Source organism: Schistocerca piceifrons, chromosome X (assembly GCF_021461385.2).
Source record: "Schistocerca piceifrons isolate TAMUIC-IGC-003096 chromosome X, iqSchPice1.1, whole genome shotgun sequence".
In the NCBI taxonomy this organism is placed as follows: Eukaryota; Metazoa; Arthropoda; class Insecta; order Orthoptera; family Acrididae; genus Schistocerca; species Schistocerca piceifrons.
Window position 1 is genome coordinate 244,314,172 of NC_060149.1, and position 23,385 is coordinate 244,337,556.

General features: G+C 38.4%; 1 protein-coding gene across 1 annotated transcript in view; it reads left to right on the plus strand.

Moving 5' to 3' along the window:
- LOC124722067 (solute carrier family 28 member 3-like) overlaps positions 1 to 23,385 on the plus strand; it is a 398,190-nt gene that overhangs the window by 333,902 nt on the left and 40,903 nt on the right. Inside the window, exons 11-12 of the mRNA XM_047247266.1 lie at positions 1,053 to 1,212; positions 7,675 to 7,843. Coding sequence (XP_047103222.1) covers positions 1,053 to 1,212; positions 7,675 to 7,843 — 329 coding nt within the window. The remainder of the gene's footprint in view (positions 1 to 1,052; positions 1,213 to 7,674; positions 7,844 to 23,385) is intronic.

Sequence of the window (23,385 nt, forward strand, 5' to 3'; positions counted from 1 at the left end):
CTGGGGGAGGCAGTATTACGATCTGGGGAATGTTTCTGTGGCATCCTCTGGGTGATCTTGTCACTCTGAAAAGCAGAATGTATTAACACAAGTAAGCAAATATCCTTGGGAACCATGTCCACCCATACATGCATTTTTTTTTCCTCAGCACAGTGGCATCTACCAGCAGTGCAATGTGTCACACAGCTCACTGTATATGTGCATGGTTTGAAGAGCACCAGGATCAGTTTACCTTACTCCCCTGCCCACCAAACTCACTGAATTTAAACTCAATTGAATCTCTGTGGGACCACTTTGATCGGGCTGCATGCATGATGGATCCTAAATGGAGGAACCTAGCACAGTTGGCCATGGTATTGGAGTCAGCAAGGCTCCACATCCCTGGTGATACCTTCCAGAATCTTACTGACTCTCTTCCTGCATGTCACAGCAGTCCTCACTGCAAAAGGTGGTTATTCAGGTGTACATATTAATGTAATTGGACAGTGTATAAGCTCTGTGAATACAAGATTCTGTTTTTTCAGGTTCTGATTTCATTGCCACCTCCCTTTCATCTGCCTATATGCTCTTAAAATCTGAGCCACTTTCGTGTCACCTAATGAAGTCCTATACTGTAAATTTCTTGTACTCTTAAACTGTAATTGAACACTAGAAAGGCAACCTCAGCTGTAATAGATGTATCACCATGGCAAATATATCAGAACTCAGCTACAAACTGTAATTATATTGCACTGAATTAATGAGTTATGAGACAGAATTGCCAGCCAGTATTCACTTGCAGGTGGTGAAATGTATAGGACTGCTGATATACACATAGAAATGTAAAAGAGATTTACAATATAGCTTTCAGAACTTACAGCTCCTTCATGCACAGAGCTGTCCTTCCATGCAAGAATGAAAAGCTTACATTACCATCTCTATTACTAAATATCAATGAGCATGCAAAAATTAATAGTAATAACATATTTTAACTAACACTAGTTGTACACAATAAAAACTGTATGTATAAATATTTTGTACTGTTGCTCACTGTATCTCTTGATTTATTTTAGGAACAGTATTAGCTGCATATGTTAGCTTCGGTGTTCAAGCGTCCCATGTGATAACAGCATCTGTTATGTCAGCCCCTGCTGCTCTGTGCTACTCTAAGCTTTTCTACCCAGAAACAGAAGAATCCAAGACCAGTATTAAAAACATCAAAGTTGACAAAGGGTAATATGTTTCAGCATTTGGGTATCAGAAAATGTGTTTCCTTTTTTCCTTTCATATGCATTTACATTTGCCCTGTGCTTGGAAATAATAAATTACATCATGGGAATTGGCATACATTGTATACATTTTTACTGTATACTGTTGTTCAAATTACAAGTATACATACACTCATCAGCCAGAGCATTATGACCACTGACCTACTATCAGTAGAAACCCATTCAGGTGACAGCAGCATCATCTGGCTAGAAATGACTACCAGTCAGATACACACACGGTGCATATAGTATCATTGAGTGTGCTGTCTGTGTATGGAATAGAGAAGACGCATGATTTGTCTGAGTTTGGTCGAGGGCAGACTGTGATGTCCCAGAGGCTCAGCATGAGCATGTCAGAAACTGCATGACATGTCAGGTGTTTGAGGAGTGCTGTGGTAAATGTCTTCAGCAAGTGGCAAATACAAGGTGAGGCCACATCCAAAAATCATGGGGTTGGGCAGCCACCCCTCATTACTGATGTTGGTCAACATAGGCTGGGCAGACTGCTAAAACAGGACAGGCAGCAAACTACAATAGAACTAACATCAGACTTTAATGATGGGCAGACTACAAGTGTGTCTGAATATGCAGGGCCCCAAACACTCCTAATGAGGGGCCTTCACAGCTGATGATCAATGCATGTGCCAATGTTAACACCACATCATCAGCAACTATGGCTGAAATTGGCAAATGACCATTGGCACTGGACATTGACACAGTGGTGGAGCATTGAGTGGTCTGATGAATCCTGGTACCTTCTTCATCATGCCAATGGGAGGGTGCGAATCCATCATCTTCCAGGGGAACAGCTCCTTGCACCTCTATACTGCAGGATGGAGTCAAACTGGTGGTGGCTCCATTATCTGCAGGGGAACATATGCTCATGCAGTGGTGCTCATGCAAGGCACCATGTCTCCACTGGTTGCAGACCATGTACACCCCTTCACGATGATCATGTTTCCCGATGGAAGTGGAATTTTGCAACAAGATAATGTGCCATGTTAAAACACCAGGAGTGTGATTGAGTGGTTTGACAAACACAGTGCTGAGTTCCAATGGATGTGCTTGCCCCCAGCTCACCACATCTGAACTCAGTTGAATACATCTGGGATGTGATTGAAGATGAAATCAGAACTCATCACCCCCCTTCCCAGAATTTATTGGTATTAGGTGACTTGTGTGTGCAGCTGTGGGACCAACTCCCTTCAGTGACCCACCAAGGCCTCAGGGCTTTCATGCCATGAAGTGTTGCCACTGTTATCTGTGCCAACTGGCTATTAGGTAATGTTCTGGCTGATCAATGTACTGTTCCAAAATCATTATTTTCACTTCCATAAACATAACATATCAAATATGCAATGTGCTTTGAAATGGTAAAAAGTCATTGAATGAAGTCATTTTCACTGAATATCTGCTTTTATTCAACATAAAAAGAAATTAGTCATATGGCTAGGTGTAACACATTACTTCTTTGTTGAGAGTTTGTAAATTCATCATCTATAAACAAAATTTTGATGATACTGGAAGACATTGATGTTTTCTGGATGTTGAATAAGGATTTAACCCATGTCCAGAAATCTTATACATTTATGCTACCTATCATCAAATAAATGCAGACTTTGTCATACCATTAGACCACATAAACCACTGTTTTTTCTGAGAATATTAGGTGAATCTTCTTTATGAATCCAATTGTTGTCACACAAATTTGCATGATACATGCACTGAGTAGGAATATCAGCACTAAGCTAGGCATTTTTGAGCAGTTTCATTTGTTGATGATTTGTAACTGTCAGGCATGAATAAGTTCTGAAGGTGTGCACTTAAAGTGTGTGGACTGCTGTAATGAATTTTAGCTTTAACTTGTATGGTAGTGCCTAGTCTAGAAGCTTAGCACACACAATAGCCAAATATTTTTCTCATGCCCTCACCATGATGCAGCAGTCCTTCCTCTTCATCAAGTTGCTATGGAGTAGGAGGGTTTTGTCAGATGTTTCATCCACAGACATTCAGCTCGTAACAGTTCCTTGACAAGACAGGAACTTTAGTCAACACTGTATAAGATTTGATGTGGCACCAAGCCTTGACAAATGAAATCCTTCCAGATATTTTTCATGATATTCTGTCTGACAGTAATCTTTTTTAGACCTCATTAAGATGAATATTTGATAACTATCTTGAAACTGGGATAACCCATACAGTTGCAGTAGTTGCACTAGTGTCACATTGATGTTAAAGGGTGATCATGTGATAGGTGAGCAACCAGTGCAGTATCTGATATCTGAATTTTGAGGAGCTTCATATACGCTTTCAGTATGAATTCAGGGGCATGCAGGACTCTCAAAGGTGAAAGCCAATAAAGGATCTATGTATTAAGGAAAAACCAAATAAAGTCTAAAGGAAGGAGGAGATAGAATAACAGTACCTTGCCACCTTCATGCATGTCCATGGCATAAGTGAATGTATGACAAAAGTCCTTCACAGTGTTGGAATCAAGCTGATGAACTGATAACACAACAGAATCAGAGCTATACTTCATGAAAAGCATTGCCTGCAAAATTAGTGGTTCTCAGTTTGTCCCAGTTTGCCACATTGACTTAATTTATCAGGAACTTTCAAGCTGAATAGTATACATTGATGGGATGGAATGACCTACAGTACATACCTAACACAACATGAGAGACACATATGGCTCAGGTAACACAGGAAGCCAGAAATGTCAAAACACCATAATAAATGTAACAAAACTATACAGTTCTGGGATGCACACCTACCAGCTACGCAGAGAGGAATACAAAATGTGCTTGAGATTGGTGAACACATTAGTAAAATATGTGTCTGTGGTGGATACCAGCTCCCATTACCTTGCCTGTGAGCAGAAACCCGTGCACATGTTAACCATCCTCACAAGACTACCTCTCTCAGAGCTGTGGTAAAGATAGTGGCTGAAAGCTGATAACACACTGTGTTGTCTTATTCACCACTTGGAACAGCAGGAGCACTTCTACATTACCATACTGGCTTCCCAGTAATTCACCAATACCAGCCAGCAGCAACTAAAATAAAAGTAACTGTCAAGTAACATTATCAGTCCCACCTTCCAACTTCTGCCATCCAATAAAAATTGATATTTGTTTTCGACTGATACTAGAAGCAAGGTAAGATAATAGTACATACTATCAGAACTTGGCATGACCACTTGTTACAAAGGAAAAAAAGTCAGCATGATGTACCCAGAAAAATTTCATTGAAGATGATGATGGCCACAGAAGCCTGCATTTGCACATAGAGCACATTGTCTGTACCATCTGTTTTTGGGCATGCAACTGTGATAGGAGTATTTTATTTCTTCTTCTGATATTTTCTGATGGAAACCTACTCCCATTGTTTAGGTGAGTCAATGACTGACTTATGAGTGTGATTTTTCACTTACTATATTTTTCCTTAAGATGTGAAACATACATGACACAATCCTTAGCATTCCACACTCCTGCACACTCACCAGGGGGATGAACTTCATAAATCAGTGTGGAGATGTGTGATCATATAGAATTCTTCAATGACTTTTATTTATGGAAAATATATTTGCAGTTAGAATAACTTGGGACTTGCACTTAATTTTAACAGACAAAAAGATAAGTTTTGAACCCCTCTATCATGCCTTACATTTCTCTGGTTTGGTAGATATGAAAGTTCAACAATATAGGAAAAGACAGATTGGTACTTACCATAAAGAAGACAAGTCAAGTTGCAGACAGGCACAATTAAAAGACACATAGCCTTTGTTAGTAACACACACACACACACACACACACACACACACACACACACACACACATAGAGCAAGCACACCTCACGCACACATGACCGCTAACTCCAGCATCTCAGCCGGAATGCAACATCATGTGGGATGCAAGCAGCAATCTGGAGGGGATGGAGATGGGGAAGGAGAAGGGTAAGGGTAAGGGTAAGGGTAAGGGTAAGGGTAAGGGGAAGCAGCAGGGGAAGGGTAAGGGGAAGGGGAACAGGGATGGATAGTATTGTACAGGCAGGGAGAGAGACCAATGATGTCTGGTGGAACATGCATGGACTAGATTGCCAACAGGCACAGCGTCAGGAGGTTGTGGGGCAGGGAGGCAAGGGGAAAAAGTAGAAAAGGAGAGGATTGGGGAAAGATGGGCAGATGAATTAGCAGAGGGCTGCAAATAAACATGGTCAGAGATGAGAATGGGGAGGAGATGATAGGACAGAAGGGGTGGGAACTGTTGGGTGGAGGGTGTGGTGACATTATGTTACCATAGGTTGAGGCTGGGATAATTATGAGAGTGGGGAATGTGTTGTAAGGGTAACTCCCATCTGCACAGTTCAGAAAAGCTGGTGGTAGAGGGAATGATCCAGATGGCTTGAGTAGTGAATCAGCCATTGAAATCAAGTGTGCTATGTTCAGCTGAATGTTGTGCCACAGGGTGGTCTACTTTGCTCTTGGCCACAGTTTGGCAGTGGCTGTCCATTCTGGTGGACAGCTGATTGGTAATCCTACCAGTATAAAAAGCTGTGCAGTGATTGTAGCAGAGCTGGTAAATGACATGACTGCTTTCACAGGTGGCCTGATGGGGTAGTATAAACCTGTGACAGGACTGGAATTGGAAGTGCTGGGTGGAAGGACTGGGCAGATTGTGCACCTGGGTCTTCCATCCTTGTGGCAAGGATTTGGGGTTGGGAGTGGCATAGGGATGGACTAGGATGTTGTTGAGGTTGGGTGGGTGATAGGACACCAGTTTAGGAGGGATGGGAAGTATCTCGGGTAGGATGTCCCGCATTTCAGAGCATGATGACAGGTAATCAAAGTCCCAGTGAAGTATGTGGTTCCAGTGTTCCAGTTTGGGGTGGTACTGGGTGATGAAGCGGACACTCTTTAGTGCCTGGTTTTTAGGTGTGGTGAGAGTATTTGGGGTGTGAGGGGAAATGGCATGAGAGGTCTGGTTTTCTGCAGATATGCTGTCTCTAGGTAGCCAGGATATATGGGAAGGATTTTCTGGTGTGAAAGGGATGACAGTTGTCAAAATGCTGATACTGTTGGTGGTTGGTGGGTTTAATGTGGTCAGAGGTGCAGATGGAGCCATCAGAGAGGAGGAGGTCAACATCTAGCAAAGTGACACACAGGGTTGAAGAGGACCACGTGAACTGGGTGGGAGAGAAGGTATTGAGACTGTGAAGTAACAAACATAGGGTGTCTTGGCCTCGGGTCCAGTCACAAAGATATGATCAGTGAACCTGAACCAGACTAGGAATTTCCTAAGTCCATACCTACACCACTCCCAATCCCAACCCCTTGCCATAAGGATCATATCCCTGTGGAAGAACCAGGTGCACTGCCTGCCCAATCCTCCCACCCAGCACTTCCTATTCCATTCCTATCACAGATTTATCCTACGCCATCAGTGACTGGCTCACCTGTGAAAGCAGCCATGTCATTTACCAGCTCTGCTGCAATAATTACACAGTTTTTTATATTGGTATGACTACCAATCAGCTATCCACCAGGATGAATGGCCACTGCCCAACTGTGGCTGAGAGCAAAGTAGATCACCCTGTGGCACAACATTCAGCTGAACATAACACACTTGATTTCAGTGGTTGCTTTACTACCTGAGCCATCTGGATCCTTCCACATGACACACACATATAGCCAAAAGCTATATGTGTGTGTGTCATTTAATTGTGCATGTCTGCAACTTGACATGTCTTCTTTACAGTAAGTAGTAATCTGCCTTTTCCTACAGTGTTGATATTCCTACCTGGAGTTTCCATTGTTTGACATATCAAAGTTCAATATATTATCAGAGTGATGAACTCTTACTGTTTTATCTGGTGGTAATTAAAGGCCACAGCAATCTATGCAACAGTCTGGTTCCCTCTTCTGTCTAATTCCTACATTTTAACATTTGAAACACAGTGTGTTTAGAAATGAATGTAGTCCAAGTGTAAGTGAAACAGAAAGTCTGAGTGAAATTTGTTAAGAAATTGGCATTTTATTATATAATGACATGAAATATTTTCTCAATCTTTTATTTTGTTCACTGGCAAAAATTCTCCCAGGAAGCCAAACAACACACTTCTCCAAGAAAAAAAGCAATTTTTCTGTCTAATACAATCACTGTGATAGGACCAGCAGAGAAATTTGTGGCCGTATTAAGGCTTATTGACAGTTGTTCTTCCTACATAGATGTGTTGGAACGGGGTAGCGGGTAAATTATATTGTTATCAGAATAACTTCTGCCACACATCAAAAGGTCATTTGTGGATTGCATATGTAGATAAGGATGCTGTGTGTGGAATCGTTTTTGAAAATGGCATTTTTAGGTTCAATAGTAGTATGTTTTATATTTAAAACATTTTTATGGGTAAATTTATGATTATTTCACAGGGAAGCAACTGGTGTATTAGATGCAGCCACACAGGGAGCAATGACAGCTACAAATCTTGTACTTGGTATCATTGCAAATATCATAGCATTTGTAGCCTGTGTGGCCTTCTTGGATGGCCTTATCTCCTGGCTTGGAGGCCTAGTTGGTCACCCAGAAGTCACTTTCCAGGTTAGAACATGAGTAACATAGTTTAACCTTCACTAAAATGGAACATACTATTACGTAATAGTTATTTATAACAATAACAATGACTTTACAGTGCTAGCTAGTTTGTGTGCTTAGTAACATATGTTAATTATTAATGTTTGTTTAATTTCTGAAGATTCCCGTGTGTCCATAGATTCCCAAACACATGACAGTGTAACCAAAGTTTCAAAAACAATTAAAGTGTAGTGTGTATAATACTGAAATTTTATGCAACAGTGACTAGACCAACTAAAACAGTGATAAATTGTTACTTATGTAAATGATAATCAACAGAAGTACAACTGAAGCTTCCTAACAAATAACTTTGGCCCTAGAAGTACAAATGTTACTGACAGTTTTTCCCTCTCTGTAGCAGAAATTCACAGTATCTAGTTCACACTGTTCATAACAGTTATTCAGGAAAGGAATTTTGACATGAATTTCAATGGATGCAATGTTCTACAGGCATATCCCATACATTCTCATTATAAGAAAATCTCATACATTTTTAATCACAAAGTTTCTGTTTGGGCAAGCTAAAGAGAAGAAAAAATGAAAGTACTTGTAATTGAGATAAAATAGTATGGAAACTTAAACAAAAAACAAAAAAAAACAGACAACATTAAATACAAACAGCACAGTCACAATCAATTTTCTAATGTCCACAATGAATGATAAAAGGATTGAGAGATTAAATAACAATCAAATAAACAATACTACTTAAATTTCTGAATACTTGGATCCAATGCCCTCTTTACACAATCTGTTGTATTTCCAGATAAATGAAGTCTTGACACCCTGTAGATCACCTTCAGAGCTGTCTGTGAGAATTATTGGAGCTATTAGTGAATGTGGTTCTTATTCTTGTTTACAGTACTAGATCTTATGTTATACATATTTCCATCCTTTTACCTTCATGCACATCTTTTTGTTAATTTTCTCTCTGTTCTTAAGAAAAATGTCTTGTGGATTGAGTAATAGCACTGTTTTACAATATATAGGGAGCTAGTAACAAGCAGAAGATAACCTGCGAAAGATCAAAATTTTTATTTGACAACATCTCTGTTGTAAATCTCTGATTCCTGTATTGCCATTTCTTCCAAATATCTTGGTACCTGTTGGATCCACTATACTTTTATCCCTTGTTCTGAAGAAATGATCTTATTTGATGTCAGCCTCCCCTGGTCCATTCTAAGGATGTGTCTGAAGCACATGCTCCTCCATTTCCTTATGATGTCTGAGATTCTCTCTGTCTGAGTATATAGTTCTTGGTTCACTCAATTTCTATATTGGTTGTCTCCTGTTATTTGAGGAGAAACCTTTATTCCACATGTTATAGTCCAGTGAGTACTACTGTTCTCACTAGGTTCAGGTTTTCTGCTGCCTGTAATGCTTCATGATGGATCATTGTCTGGTAGTGTTGCAGTTTTGCATTGATTGAAATATTCTTCTTATTTTAGATGCTTGTAGTCAGTTCGTATGCTAAATTCACTTTGTTTATTCATGTTACCATTGGTTCTTTCTCAGTCAGACGAATTTCTATCAATTCTTCTAGGTATTTAAATCTCTCCATCTTATGAATTTTCTGATCTTCTGTTGTTATCCATCTAGGAGCTGCTTTCATGTTTATCATATACTGTTTTGTCTCAATAGAGATCTGCAGGACTGCTTGAGCTGCTTGTCTCTGTAGTTGTGTGTTACGATTAACTACTGTTTCAAATGTTTCTGACAATATAGCAATGTCATCTGTAAATGCCAAAAAATCTACCCAGATTCCGTTTTTTCTTGCACCCCAATCATATCCCACCCAGTTCTTTCATTTCTCTGACCACCTTATCAAGTATACAATAAAGGAAAATGGGGAAGTTGGTCTCATTGCCTGACCTGAGTTTCAATCTTAAATGCCTCTGAAAGCTTTTCTCTGAATTGACCTCGGATGATGTGTTGCTAAAGGTCTGTTCAATCAGTCCACTGGATTTTCAGCAGATCATGATTTAGTGGTTAGCATCGCTGCCTCCAGATCATGGGGCCCCATCTGTGATTTGAGGTCGGGTTTTGTGTGTGTGTGTGTGTGTGTGTGTGTGTGTGTGTGTGTGTGTGTGCTTGTCTTATTTCTTGAGGTTGATTACATTTGCTTCATATTTTCATCACAACAGTCTTGAAGCATGTAAGATGCCAGACTGATGCAGAATGAAATTGGGTTCCTCTAATGTTGAGCATTAATACAAATAACAAAAGGCAAAAGTGTTCATATTCACTGGTGACATATTTATTCCTTATTTTCCTAATGATGATCCTTCAAACAAACAGTTACAGATGATATGCAACATGTGCATTATAGAAAACCAACTTTCACATCTTACTTCCCATCAACATGTGACCCAAAAAGTACAAGGATAATTCTTTCACATAACATGTGTTGCTTAGCAACAATAATTTCTGAACTTGTTTCAAAAGTATATAATTAACAATTTTAATGTTAATGACTCCAAATGCAATTAAAAACGGATAACAAAATTCTGAAATAAATCCATATCTGAAAAATGTTTGTTTTTTGAAAAACAATAAAATCAATAATATTTATGTTACATTCATGTTTGAACACACATTCTCTATATAAGGGTTCAAAACTGTTTTATTTATATCATTAAAACTATTCAAAGTATGAGATTACAATTTTAAACTTATACTGTAGCAAATTTATTGAGTTTGACTAATCCAGTAAGAAATGAAAGCTGAGACACTGACCTGTTCCATTGCACTGTCCAATAATGCCATGTAATCATTTCATTTCAGTTCTGTATAACTCTTCTCCAAAATTTGGAACAGTTTTGTATGTCTACTGAATTTTTTGAAGTCTATGAATGTGAGCACAAAATTCTCGCCCATCTGTTTTTGATATGCAGTTTCCTGTTTTGGATTCAAAATTTGGTCTGTGCAAGACCTGCAATTTCTGGAGCCATCTTTGTACTTAGCAATTTGCGGATATAGTTCTTTTTCTACTCTGTTCAGCAATGCTTTTGGGAATAGTTTATAGGTCACTGGTAATTAATGATATTCTTATACAGTTGTCAGGCTCCAACTTGTCTCCTTTATGTATGTAGGATGTATTAGTGCCACTGTCCACACTTCTGTAAGCTGCTCTTCTTTCAAAATTTTATTTGTATTATGTGTCAGTTTGATGATCATATTATTGTTAGCATACTTCCAGAGTTCTGGTATGCTCCTGTCTAACCAAGGAGCTTTATTACTCAATAGGGTATTTATGATGCTCCCGACCTCTTCTACAGTAGATGGCTCTGAGTTAGGATTTGGTTCATTCTGCTTATAGATGAATGCCTCAGATAGTGCTTCTCCATTTAGGAGCTCTTTGAAGTAATTTGCCAAGACCTGACTGTTTACATTTTACCAAATACCACCTTTCCATCTTTGTTCTTAAAATTGAGGTTGGGGGATCATATGAAGACATGTGTGGAAAAATGGGCTAACCCTCAAATGTAAAAGCTTAAGTGTTGACATCTGTTGCTGGGTACAGGAACTATCAAAATTAGGGGGTAATACAATGCAGAGAATTTCTTGCAGTTCACTACATATTGTTTCCGTAATTTCAAAAATGGGCTAATCTTCTGCTAATTTCGACTTCCCTCCAGTGGAAAGAAGCTGAATAGCTGATAAGCAGGAAAGTCAATAATGTTACACATGATAAAAAGACAACAGATAATTAACTGTAATTTGAAAAGGTTCTAAATCTACATTTACATTTATACTCTGCAAGCCACCCAACGGTGTGTGGTGGAGAGCACTTTACGTGCCACTGTCATTACCTCCCTTTCCTGTTCCAGTCGCGTATGGTTCGTGGGAAGAACGACTGCCGGAAAGCCTCCGTGCACGCTCGAATCTCTTCGTGATCTCCTCGGGATGTATAAGTAGGGGGAAGCAATATATTCGATACCTCATCCAGAAACGCACCCTCTCGAAACCTGGACAACAAGCTACACCACGGTGCAGAGCGCCTTTCTTGCAGAGTCTGCCACTTGAGTTTGCTAAACATCTCTGTAACGCTACCACGCTTACCAAATAACCCTGTGACAAAACGCGCCACTCTTCTTTGGATCTTCTCTATCTCCTCCGTCAACCTGTCCTGGTATGGATCCCACACTGATGAGCAATTCTCAAGTATAGGTCGAATGAGTGTTTCGTAAGCCACCTTCTTTGTTGATGGACTACATTTTCTAAGGACTCACCCAATGAATCTCAACCTGGTACCTGCCTTACCAACAATTAATTTTATATGATCATTCCACTTTAAATCGTTCCGCACGCATACTCACAGATATTTTACAGAAGTAACTGCTACCAGTGTTTGTTCCGCTATCATATAATCATACAATAAAGCTTCCTTCATTCTATGTATTTGCAATACATTACATTTGTCTATGTTAAGGGCCAGTTGCCACTCCCTGCACCAAGTGCCTATCCGCTGCAGATCTTGCTGCATTTTGCTGCAATTTTCTAATGCTGCAACTTCTCTGTATACTACAGCATCATCCGCGAAGAGCCGCATGGAACTTCCGACACTATCTACTAGGTCATTTATATATATTGTGAAAAGGAATGGTCCCATAAAACTCCCCTGTGGCACGCCAGAGGTTACTTTAACGACTTTAGACGTCTCTTCATTGAGAACAACATGCTGTGTTCTGTTTGCTAAAAACTCTTCAATCCAGCCACACAGCTGGTCTGATATTCTGCAGACTCTTACTTTGTTTATCAGGTGACAGTGCGGAACAGTATTGAACGCCTTCCAGAAGTCAAGGAAAATAGCATCTACCTGGGAGCCTGTATCTAATATTTTCTGGGTCTCATGAACAAATAAAAGCGAGTTGGGTCTCATATGATCGCTGTTTCCGGAATCCATGTTGATTCCTACAGAGTAGATTCTGGGTTTCCAGAAACGACGTGATACGTGAGCAAAAAACATTCTAAAATTCTACAACAGATCAACATCAGAGATATAGGTCTATAGTTTTGCGCTTCTGCTCAACGACCCTTCTTGAAGACTGGGACTACCTGTGCTCTTTTCCAATCATTTGGAACCTTCCGTTCCCCTAGAGACTTGCAGTACACAGCTCTTAGAAGGGGGGCAAGCTCTTTTGCGTACTCTGTGTAGAATTGAATGAGTATCCCGTCAGGTCCAGTGGACTTTCCTTTGTTGAGTGATTCCAGTTGCTTTTCTATTCCTTGGACACTTATTTCGATGTCAGCCATTTTTTCGTTTGTGCGAGGATTTAGAGAAGGAACTGCAGTGCAGTCTTCCTCTGTGAAACAGCTTTGGAAAAAGGTGTTTAGTATTTCAGCTTTACGCGTGTCATCCTCTGTTTCAATGCCATCATCCTCCCGGAGTGCCTGGATATGCTGTTTCGAGCCACTTACTGATTTAACGTAAGACCAGAACTTCCAAGGATTTTCTGTCAAGTCGGTACATAGAATTTTACTTTCGAATTCACTGAACGCTTCACGCATAGCCTTCCTTATGCTAACTTTGACATCATTTAGCTTCTGTTTGTCTGAGAGGTTTTGGCTGCATTTAAAGTTGCAGTGAAGCTCTCTTTGCTTTCGCAGTAGTTTTCTAACTTTGTTGTTGAACCACGGTGGATTTTTCCTGTCCCTCACGGTTTTACTCGGTACGTATCTGTCTAAAACGCATTTTATGATTGCCTTGAACTTTTTCCATAAACACTCAACATTGTCAGTATCAGAACAGAAATTTTCATTTTGATCTCTTAGGTAGTCTGAAATCTGCCTTCTATTACTCTTGCTAAACAGATAAATCAACCTCCTTTATTTTTTATATTCCTATTTACTTCCATATTCAGGGATGCTGCAACGGCCTTATGATCACTAATTCCCTGTTCTGCACTTACAGAGTTGAAAAGTTTGGGTCTCTTTGTTATCAGTAGGTCCAAGATGTTATCTCCACGAGTTGGCTCTCTGTTTAATTGCTCGAGGTAATTTTCGGATAGTGCACTCAGTATAATGTCACTCGATGCTCTGTCCCTACCACCTGTCCTAAACATCTGAGTGTCCCAGTCTATATCTGGTAAATTGAAATCTCCACCTAAGACTATAACATACTGAGAAAAATTATGTGAAATGTATTCCAGGTTTTCTCTCAGTTGTTCTGCCACTAATGCTGCTGAGTCGGGAGGTCGGTAAAAGGAGCCAATTATTAACCTAGATCGGTTGTTGAGTGTAACCTCCACCCATAATAATTCACAGGAACTATCCACTTCTATTTCACTACAGGATAAACTACTACTAACAGCGACAAACACGCCACCACTGGTTGCATGCAATCTATCCTTTCTAAATACCGTCTGTGCCTTTGTAAAAATTTCGGCAGATTTTATCTCTGGCTTAAGCCAGCTTTCTGTACCCATAACGATTTCAGCTTCGGTGCTTTCTGTCAGCGCTTGAAGTTCTGGTACTTTACCGATGCATCTTCGACAGTTTACAATTACAATACCGATTGCTTGGCTTGGGGGCTGGCGTAGATTGTATTGGAATTAATAAGAGTATAAATACAAAATATAATCCTTGTATAATATGTAATATTAGTAACTTTATAAACATCATTTAGAGCATTTGAAGTGTTCAGTTGGAATATTACAGAATATAAATAGTTAACATGATGGATTTAGAAATGGGAAACAGTGACTATAGTGTGAAAAATCAGTGGAAATTATTGAAAGAGGAAGCATAATCCACAAAATTGGTGCAAAGAAGTTGAGAAGAAGAAGCAAAACAGTGGTAAAGGGTACAGTAATTATAAGAGTGTAGTGAAAAAGGCAAAATCACAAGGGTCAGATTGAGCTTATGTGTGAAAATGCTTTGATAATATACCTGCAGGTACATGGGAGAAGTTGTTGCATGATTTCTGAAATCTAAGTAGCAATGGTCTTCAAAATTCTTATATATTTCAAGTTGTGAATACGAATTCTGTCAAGCAGAGGTATACTGATGATCCAGAGAGGAGTAGGCAGCAGCCAACTAACATCTATAAGGTTACTGTAAGGAAGTAGATGTTCGGATTTGTAAGAACGGTTGTCTAGCAATCTTTGGTATAAGCAGTGAATGGCTATCCCATGTGATTGAACAAAAGAAAACATCTGGAACTCTTGAAGTTGGTTTCTGTGTTTCATTAGGCAACAAAAACTAGATGTGCATTCACAATGATAAATTATGCACAACATGACAGTAAAAGCTAAATATTTTATTTGAGGAGGATAAGTGGGGGAGACATATCAAACGCCCAAATAAATGCAGTGAGGATCACTAGGAATTTGCATGGACTCATGTATGAATAAATAGTTTTCCTACACAGTCAAGTCACTACTCCAGGAAAAAGGATCCCAACATGACTATCTGTGTATAGATCAAAACATCAGCAAGATGTACTGTCTCTATCAAGATAAGTCCAAAGACAGCAACAAGGTACCTCTTAGCGTTGGTGTGTATTGTAAAATATTTTATCAGTTTTTCAATATTGGCTTTACAAAACAACATAGTGGCACCTGTAAAGTTCTTTGTCACCTTAAGATGCAAATTTCATGTGAGCAAAGCGGTCAGAAAAAGAAAGAACTGTAAGAAAAACTGAACTTCTATGTTAAACAGTTTAGTACTACCAATCTAAATCTGAAAATGGACTCGGAATATTCAAAAACTTACAATTCTGTTATGGTCATTGCTTTCATCATTGGATGCCTTTTCTTGCAACATCAGACTATGGTGGTTGCTATTGGCTCAATGTACCTGAGCCATACATGATGTGTTACCACCAATTTTCCCTTTTACAGGACTTCTTACTACAATTAATGGTGATTTGTGGCATTGGATATTTGATAATGTATAAAACAACTCTTCACTTATTGTTGTTCTTCTTTATTAATTATTATTTTTCTTGTTACATTCCAATATAAAGGATATGACAGATACAAAACAATAACTGTTCCATTCTGTATGGGTTTCCATTAAAAAAATAAGAACAAAGTAATTTGACATATTTTTCAAGCCTTATTTACACAACCTCACATTTTTCTAGTTCTAAATATTGTGGTTAGCCAATTTTTTCTGTGTATGTCTTCATATCTGCTTAAGCTGGTCTATAAAAGTCTCATGTATTGTTCTTTCAGAAATTCTCTTGTATTTGAATTGAGCATTCTTTCTCTTGAGAATCCTGATGGTTCTGGCAGTGTTTTTCTTTACTTGTTGGAAGTACTTCAAGTTGTCTGGTGTTATTTGAGTACCCCAATCAGTCCATGATTTCCTCTTCAGTTGTCTTATCTCCTCCTGCAGACCACCTTGTGTGTCTTCCCAGATTCACCAGGTGAACTGTTTCCTTTGCACTCTCAACCAGTGCAACTTTTAAGTGTTCTCTTCCTTCATAGTTCTTCTGAAACAAAGTATTCTTATTCTTCTTGGTTTTCTGTGTTAAACTTCACATTATGGGAAACATTTTTAATTTACAGGGACCTTGGTGGAATTTTGACCTTAATCTAACAAAGGATATGATCTGAATCTAAGTTTGTGCCCCTGAAGACTTTGATGTATTGAATTTCCTCCTCCATGTGTCTGAAGATTGCTACACGATCAGTCTGGAACTCTCCTAGCAGAGAACTGGGCGATACCAATGTTGAAATGCTGTCAATTTCATTATTCAATCAAAATTCATACAAATTTTCACCAGTCATTTGCTATTATGGTTAGTCCTGTTATGGGCTGGATAGTTTCCAATGGTCTTCCTGAGTTTTCTTTCTTTCCCAAGTTGAGCACTGAAGTCTCCAATATGTATGATAATAGGCTTGGTTGGAATCATTGATAATGTCCACTCCAGGGCTTCACAAAATCTTCTACTTTCTCTGGAACTGTTCCATTAGTATCATTTGTGGATGCATATCCATTGGCCATAGTGTTTATTTTATTGGTCCCCTAAACATAAATGTAGAGAGCTTGCTGTTCTTGGAGCTGAAATCAGTGATAGCTCACTGGATTTGTTTATTGATTGTAATACCTGTGCCAAGGTGAGGTACAGTCTTAGACATAAAACCTGGGCACCAGCCAGCCCCTGCAGTGACAAAGGCCAAATTGTTCATTTAAGTTGTTAATAAAACTGGTCACCTCACAGAAATCCAAGTCTGGCCACCACCATGATCTGCCAACACAGTTTGGATTTCTAAAGTGTTCTGATATTGAGATGGCTATCTACACTTACAGTGAAGAATGTGCTTAATTCATTAGACAAAAAATTGCAGCCAACTGGTATATTTTGTGATCTGTCAAAGGCTTTTGACTGTGTAAATCACAATATCCTCTTAAATAAATTAGAATATTATAGTGTAACAGGAAATGCTACAAAATGGTTCAAATCTTATATCTCTGGCAGGAAACAAAGGGTGTTATTAGGAAAGAGACATGTATTAAGCTATCAGGCATCATCCAACTGGGAACTAATTACATGTGGGGTCCCACAAGGTTCCATTTTGGGGCCCTTACTTTTTCTTATGTATATCAATGACCTTTCATCAGTAACATTACCAGATGCCAAGTTCATTTTGTTTGCTGATGATACAAACATTGCAATAAATAGCAAATCAAGTGTAGTCTTAGAAAGATAAGCTAGTAAAATATTTGTGGACATAAATCACTGGTTCCTAGCCAATTCTTTGTCACTAAACTTTGAAAAAACACACTACATGCAGTTCAGTATTTGTAAGGGGTGTCCCATGATTATATGCCTAACATACGATGACAAGCAGGTAGAAGAAGTAGACAGTGTTAAATTCTTGGGATTACAACTTGATAATAAATTCAACTGGGAGGAGCCCACCACAGAACTGCTGAAGCATCTTAACAAATCTCGATTTGCAATGGAAATTGTGTCAGACATAGGGGATATAAAAATGAAAAAGCTGGCATATTATGCTTATTTTCACTCCATAATGTCATATGGGATTATCTTTTGGGGTAATTCACCAAGCCAAGCTAAAGTTTTCCGGACAAGAAAACGTGCAGTAAGAGTTATATGTGGTGTGAACTCAAGAACATCCTGCAGAGGCCTGTTTAGGGAACTAGGGATACTAACTACTGCTTCCCAATATATTTATTCCTCAATGAAATTTGTCATTAAAAATATATAATTTTTTCAAACCAATAGTTCAGTTCATGGAATCAATACTAGAAATAAGAATAATCTTCACAAGGATTTAAAGTCACTTACTATTATACAAAAAGGTGTGCATCATTCAGGAACACACACTTTCAGAAACTTGCCAGCAGCCATAAGAAGCTTAACAACCAAAAAAATTCAGTTTAAGAGAAGCCTAAAGGGTTTATTGGTGGCCAACTCCTACTCCATTGATGAATTTCTCAGTAAAACCAACTGATAATATAAGTTATCCGCAATTTCAGTGCAGTAATGTGTTCATTGTAAATAAGTATTATAGTAGTTGTATTACACATTTATTACCTTATAAATAAATAAATATTTTTTTAAATTCAGTGCATTAGTATTTGTAAAATGTCTCTTTCATATAGTGTTCATTAAAGAATGATGATCATTTCACTTGGGACCTGTGGAATTGTACATGACCTTATTTGTTTTAGTTGTAAATATTTGTCATGTATTGTTGTTTTTCTGACATGTTCTACATCCTGGAGGACCTCCTCCCTACGGATCAAATGGAATGAAAGTAAATCTAATCTAACCTGTAGGATGCAGAAGTGTCTGGATGAAGTGTTATCTTCTGCTCAAGGTCTTACAATGCTGTATCTACTTGTGGTCTAGTGGTAAATGTTGCACCATGTAAACACACAGTCATGAGTTCCGGTCCACTCCTTCCTAAAATTTTTAAACCAAGTTTTTACTGTCTGCTAAAGGTGTCAGTCTGATGGATCTCAAAAATAATTTTCTATACTTTCTAACCCACCTGTAATAGCAACCCCTCCAGAAACATTTCTGCAACACAGATTGTGCCCATGTCAAGATCAGCACAGCTTATGCTTGAGAGTTTCCTCATCCTGTAGTGACCAGCAACCACCAGCTGCCTGACCACAGCCACTATCTGACAAGGTGACAGTGGTGTGATCCACTTTGGCTACATTTCAACTCTCATAGTGGTAGGCATAAAATTGATTCTTATTGTAGTTTAATTTTCTGTGTGAAATAATTTTGACAAACATGAACAATGTGCAATAACACAACATGAATAGTATGCTATGAGTGTATTTATCATGTTTCATTTTCTGAATTTAAGTTCTGGTATTTAGAAGTTATTAAATTAAAAAAGTATTTAAAAGTTATTAACAGGGGCATTCAGGTAGTGGAGGCAGCCTGAAAACATTTATCCTGTCTGGAATGAGTATTATCAGACATGTGACATCACAAAAGGATGTTCTTGCTCCAAGACAAATCATTCTGGCATAACTGATTTTTGATACTTAGGAAATCTCAATAATTGACATATGTAATGAACTGCAACGATTTAATGTTTGTGTGACATTTGCATCCCATAGACGTGTTTCAGAATACACGTGTAGGAGTACTGAGTGATCTAATTCAAAGCAACAAAAATCAAACGGATGACTAGTTATACATTTTTGCTTGAACATCATCAGGTCACTCATTGAGGATTCCTATGCTACATTGTTACTGGTGACAGGTTAGGATGTCTTTATGTTAACTTCTTAAGAAGAAATTAAAGGCTGAGCCCTAATAAAAGACATCTCATCAAGCAAAGGACACTGTGAACTGATAATATTTTACATATGGTGGCACAAAGTGGGTGCTGTGCACTATCTTCTCTTCCCCAGGGGTTTGTCCATCACAGCTGTCACTTCATGGTAACAACTGAGACACCATATGGTTACAGTATAAGAGAAATGGCCAACAAAAATGCATCAAGTGTTGCTACTACATGACAATGCACTCTGCTGGTTCCCCAAACAAGACTTCAGAGGAGTGTGTTTGGGAAGTCATCCCTCATGTTCAAGCTGATCTTTCACCCTCAAATGTTTACCTTTCCTCCTCCTCATCAAACAACCATCAATAAAATGCCTTTTCAATTTAAAATACACTTCAGGCCTGGCTTGATGACATCTTTAACTCTGAATGAGTGTAATTGGTAATGACCTGAGCATTGTTAGGCTGTTTTAAACAATGTTAGAGAAATTATTGTTGATGATTAATTTCTCTCTCATTTTTAATATTGGTTTTCAATAAGCAATTGGAAAAATGATGCTACAATAGACACTGCACTAATACAAATGAATTGAAACTTTCCATGATAACCTTATGATGAAACTCTATCTTGATAAAATGTAAACTGTCTGTAGCATGAGCATGTCTAAATCAACATGAATTAGTAAGGTATTACTGACACTGGTCTGTGAAATGATCTGTGTTTACTTGTAATCCTATTTCATTCTCAAGTAGCATGGAAATTTGCAGATGGAGTGCAGACATAAAGATGCCCATTGCCGTAATTTCATATTCAGTGAAAATGAGAAGAGAATATCATGTGTATTTTGTAGGATATTTCTGTGCCATCCAAGAAGTTAATTGATGGTGAAAAGTTTTGAGACATATTGCACATTGTTGCCAAGCTCCAGCTATACTACAAGCAAGACAATTTTGTTTCAGCAGCTAATATGTTCCTCGAGCAGGCTTGGAAGTGATTCCTAGCTTATACCTAAAAAACAAGGCCACTGAGGGCTGGAATACCAAAAGTATATGGCAATGAGTTTTATTCCAGTTCCTGCAACTGGCCTTAGGGACTAGAGCATAATTACAGATAATACCAGATGCACCAGCTGCAGACTGAGCATCATAAATAAATAAGTCACTATTATTATTGTTTTTTATGTCTTAAGCACACTGAAAACTAAAAAGCACCTTTTTGAGATGCAGTTCACATTTCTGCGTTGTCTCCAGTTGTTATGGTGTAAACATTATTATTAGGCAACACATCTTTTGATCATTACACATATTCAAAATGTTTTTCTTAAGAATGCTGTCATTAGCACTATCCCCAAAACAGAGGAACAGGAATTAAAAATTAACAATACACTGTTGATTGTAAAATGCAAACATCCACTGAAAGATTTCATAAGCTATGAATAACATAAAGTTACAAATAAAAAAAGTCTACTGCGTGAGGGAACTACAAAGAGCCATGGAAAAAGTTAAACCAGTGATTGTGAGAAGTGCAAGTTTGATTGCAGCTTCTGCTAACATGAAAGGAGAACACAGAACAAGTAACACAAAAAATTGACTGTAATATGTAGGATATGTCATCCTTAAGCAAAATTGTCATTCTGTCTATAAATACTGAAAGAACAGTATCATTTACTTGTAATGATTAAAATAAAACCACTTGTGGTGCTTTGTCAATAAAAACGAAAAGCATCTATGTTGAAGAGTTTTTCAACTTGCAGTATGCTTAAGACAGAGAAAATCAAAATAAAAATAAGGTTTTCAAGCTCGACATGATCCTGATTTTCTATGCAGTGGCTCACAGTCAGTGCAAAGTCAGTCAATGTAGAGGAAGGTATCAGTGATCATAAGGCTCTGATAGCATCTATGCTAACTGGTCTGACAAAGAGTGTTAAGAAAGGTAGGAAGGTAATTTGCTTAGCAAGAGCGACAGGATACAAATTTCAGAGTATCAGAGCAGTCAGCATCAAAAATTTGGTGATAAGGATGAAGACGTGGAAAATAAATTGAAAAAAAATTGAAAGGAATTGTGCAATATGCCATAGATAAATGTGTTCCAAGAAAGGTCTTAAGGGATGGAAAAGACCCATCATTGTATAATAGCTATGTTAGAAAACTGCTACATAAACAAAGAGAACTTCACCTCAGATTCAAGAGAAGTAAAAACCTAGCTGACAAACAAAAGCTGAATGAAGTGAAAATGAGTGTAAGGAGAGCAATGAGAGAAGTGTTCAATGAAACTGAAAGTAAAACTTTCTCAGTCGACCTGAGTAAAAAGTTTTAAGAGGTTTTGGTCATATGTAAAATCGGTAAGCAAGCGAAAATCATCTATTCATTCACTCAGTGACTGTACTAGCACCAAAATGGAAGATGAAAGAGAAGGTGAAAATACTGAACTCAGTCTTCCAAAAATGTTTCACCATGGAAGATCATCCCATCATCCCTTCTTTCAAACACCTTACAAATGTCAAAATGGCAGATATTGGATAACCAATCGCAGAATAGAAAAGCAACTACAATCGCTTAGTAGTGGAAGTGCATCAGGACTAGATGAGATACCTACAAGATTCTACAAAGATTAAGTGGAAGAACTTGCTCTCCTTCTAGCAGTAATTTATCATGTATCACTTGAGCAATTAAGGGTACCTAGCAACTGGAAGAAAGCACAGGTCATTTCCGTTTTTAAGAAGGGCCATAGGACAGATGCACACAATTACAGATCTGTTGTAGAATTATGGCAAATGTCTTATGCTCAAGAATAATGATGGTCTTGGAGAAGGAAAATATCCTCTATAAAAATCAACATTGATTCCACAAACAGAGATCCTTCAAAACTCAACTCTCTCTGTACCCCATGAGATCCACAATACCGTAGGCTTCAGGAAGTCATTTGACACCATCCTGCACTCCTCTTTAGTGAAAAAAAACAAGCTTATTGAGTATCTGATTAGATTTGTGACTGGATTCAAGATTTCCTTGCAGACAGAACTCAACATGTCACTCTTAATGGAAAAAAAATTGGCAGTTGTAAAGATAATTTGTGGAGTACCCCAAGGAAGTGTGATAGGACTGTTACTGTTTACCATATATATATGAGTGTGATAGGACTGTTACTGTTTACAATATATATAAGTGATCTAGTAGAAAGTGTTGGATGCCCTGTAAGGCTGTCCACAGATGATGCAGTTGTCTATAACAAAATAGCAATGCCAGAAGGTAGTAACAATTTGCAGAATGACCTCCAGAGAATTGATCAAAGGTGCAGGCTCTGGCAGTTCACCCTGAACATAAATAAGTGTAACATATTGTGCATACATAGGAAAGAAATCCACTATGAATACCTACACTATTGATGAAAAACTACTGGAAAATATCTAGGAGTAACTATCGGGAGTGATCTTAAGTGGAATGAGCATATGAAACATATAGTGGGAAAAGCAGATTCCAGATTCAGATTAATAGGAAGAATCTTAAGGAAATGCAACTCATGCATGAAGTAAGTGGCTTATAACGCACTTTTTAATTCATTCTTGAGTATTGTTCATCAATCTGGGATCCCTACCAGATAGGACTGATAGAGGAGATGGAGAAGGTAGAATGAAGAGCAGCGCGTTTCATCACGGGGTCATTTAGTTGACACAAGAGCATTACAGAAAAGCTCAACAAACTCCATTGGCAGACATTACAAAAGACGTGTTGTGCATCACAGAGTGATTTACTCCACCTCCACCACACACCATTACGTGGCTTGCGG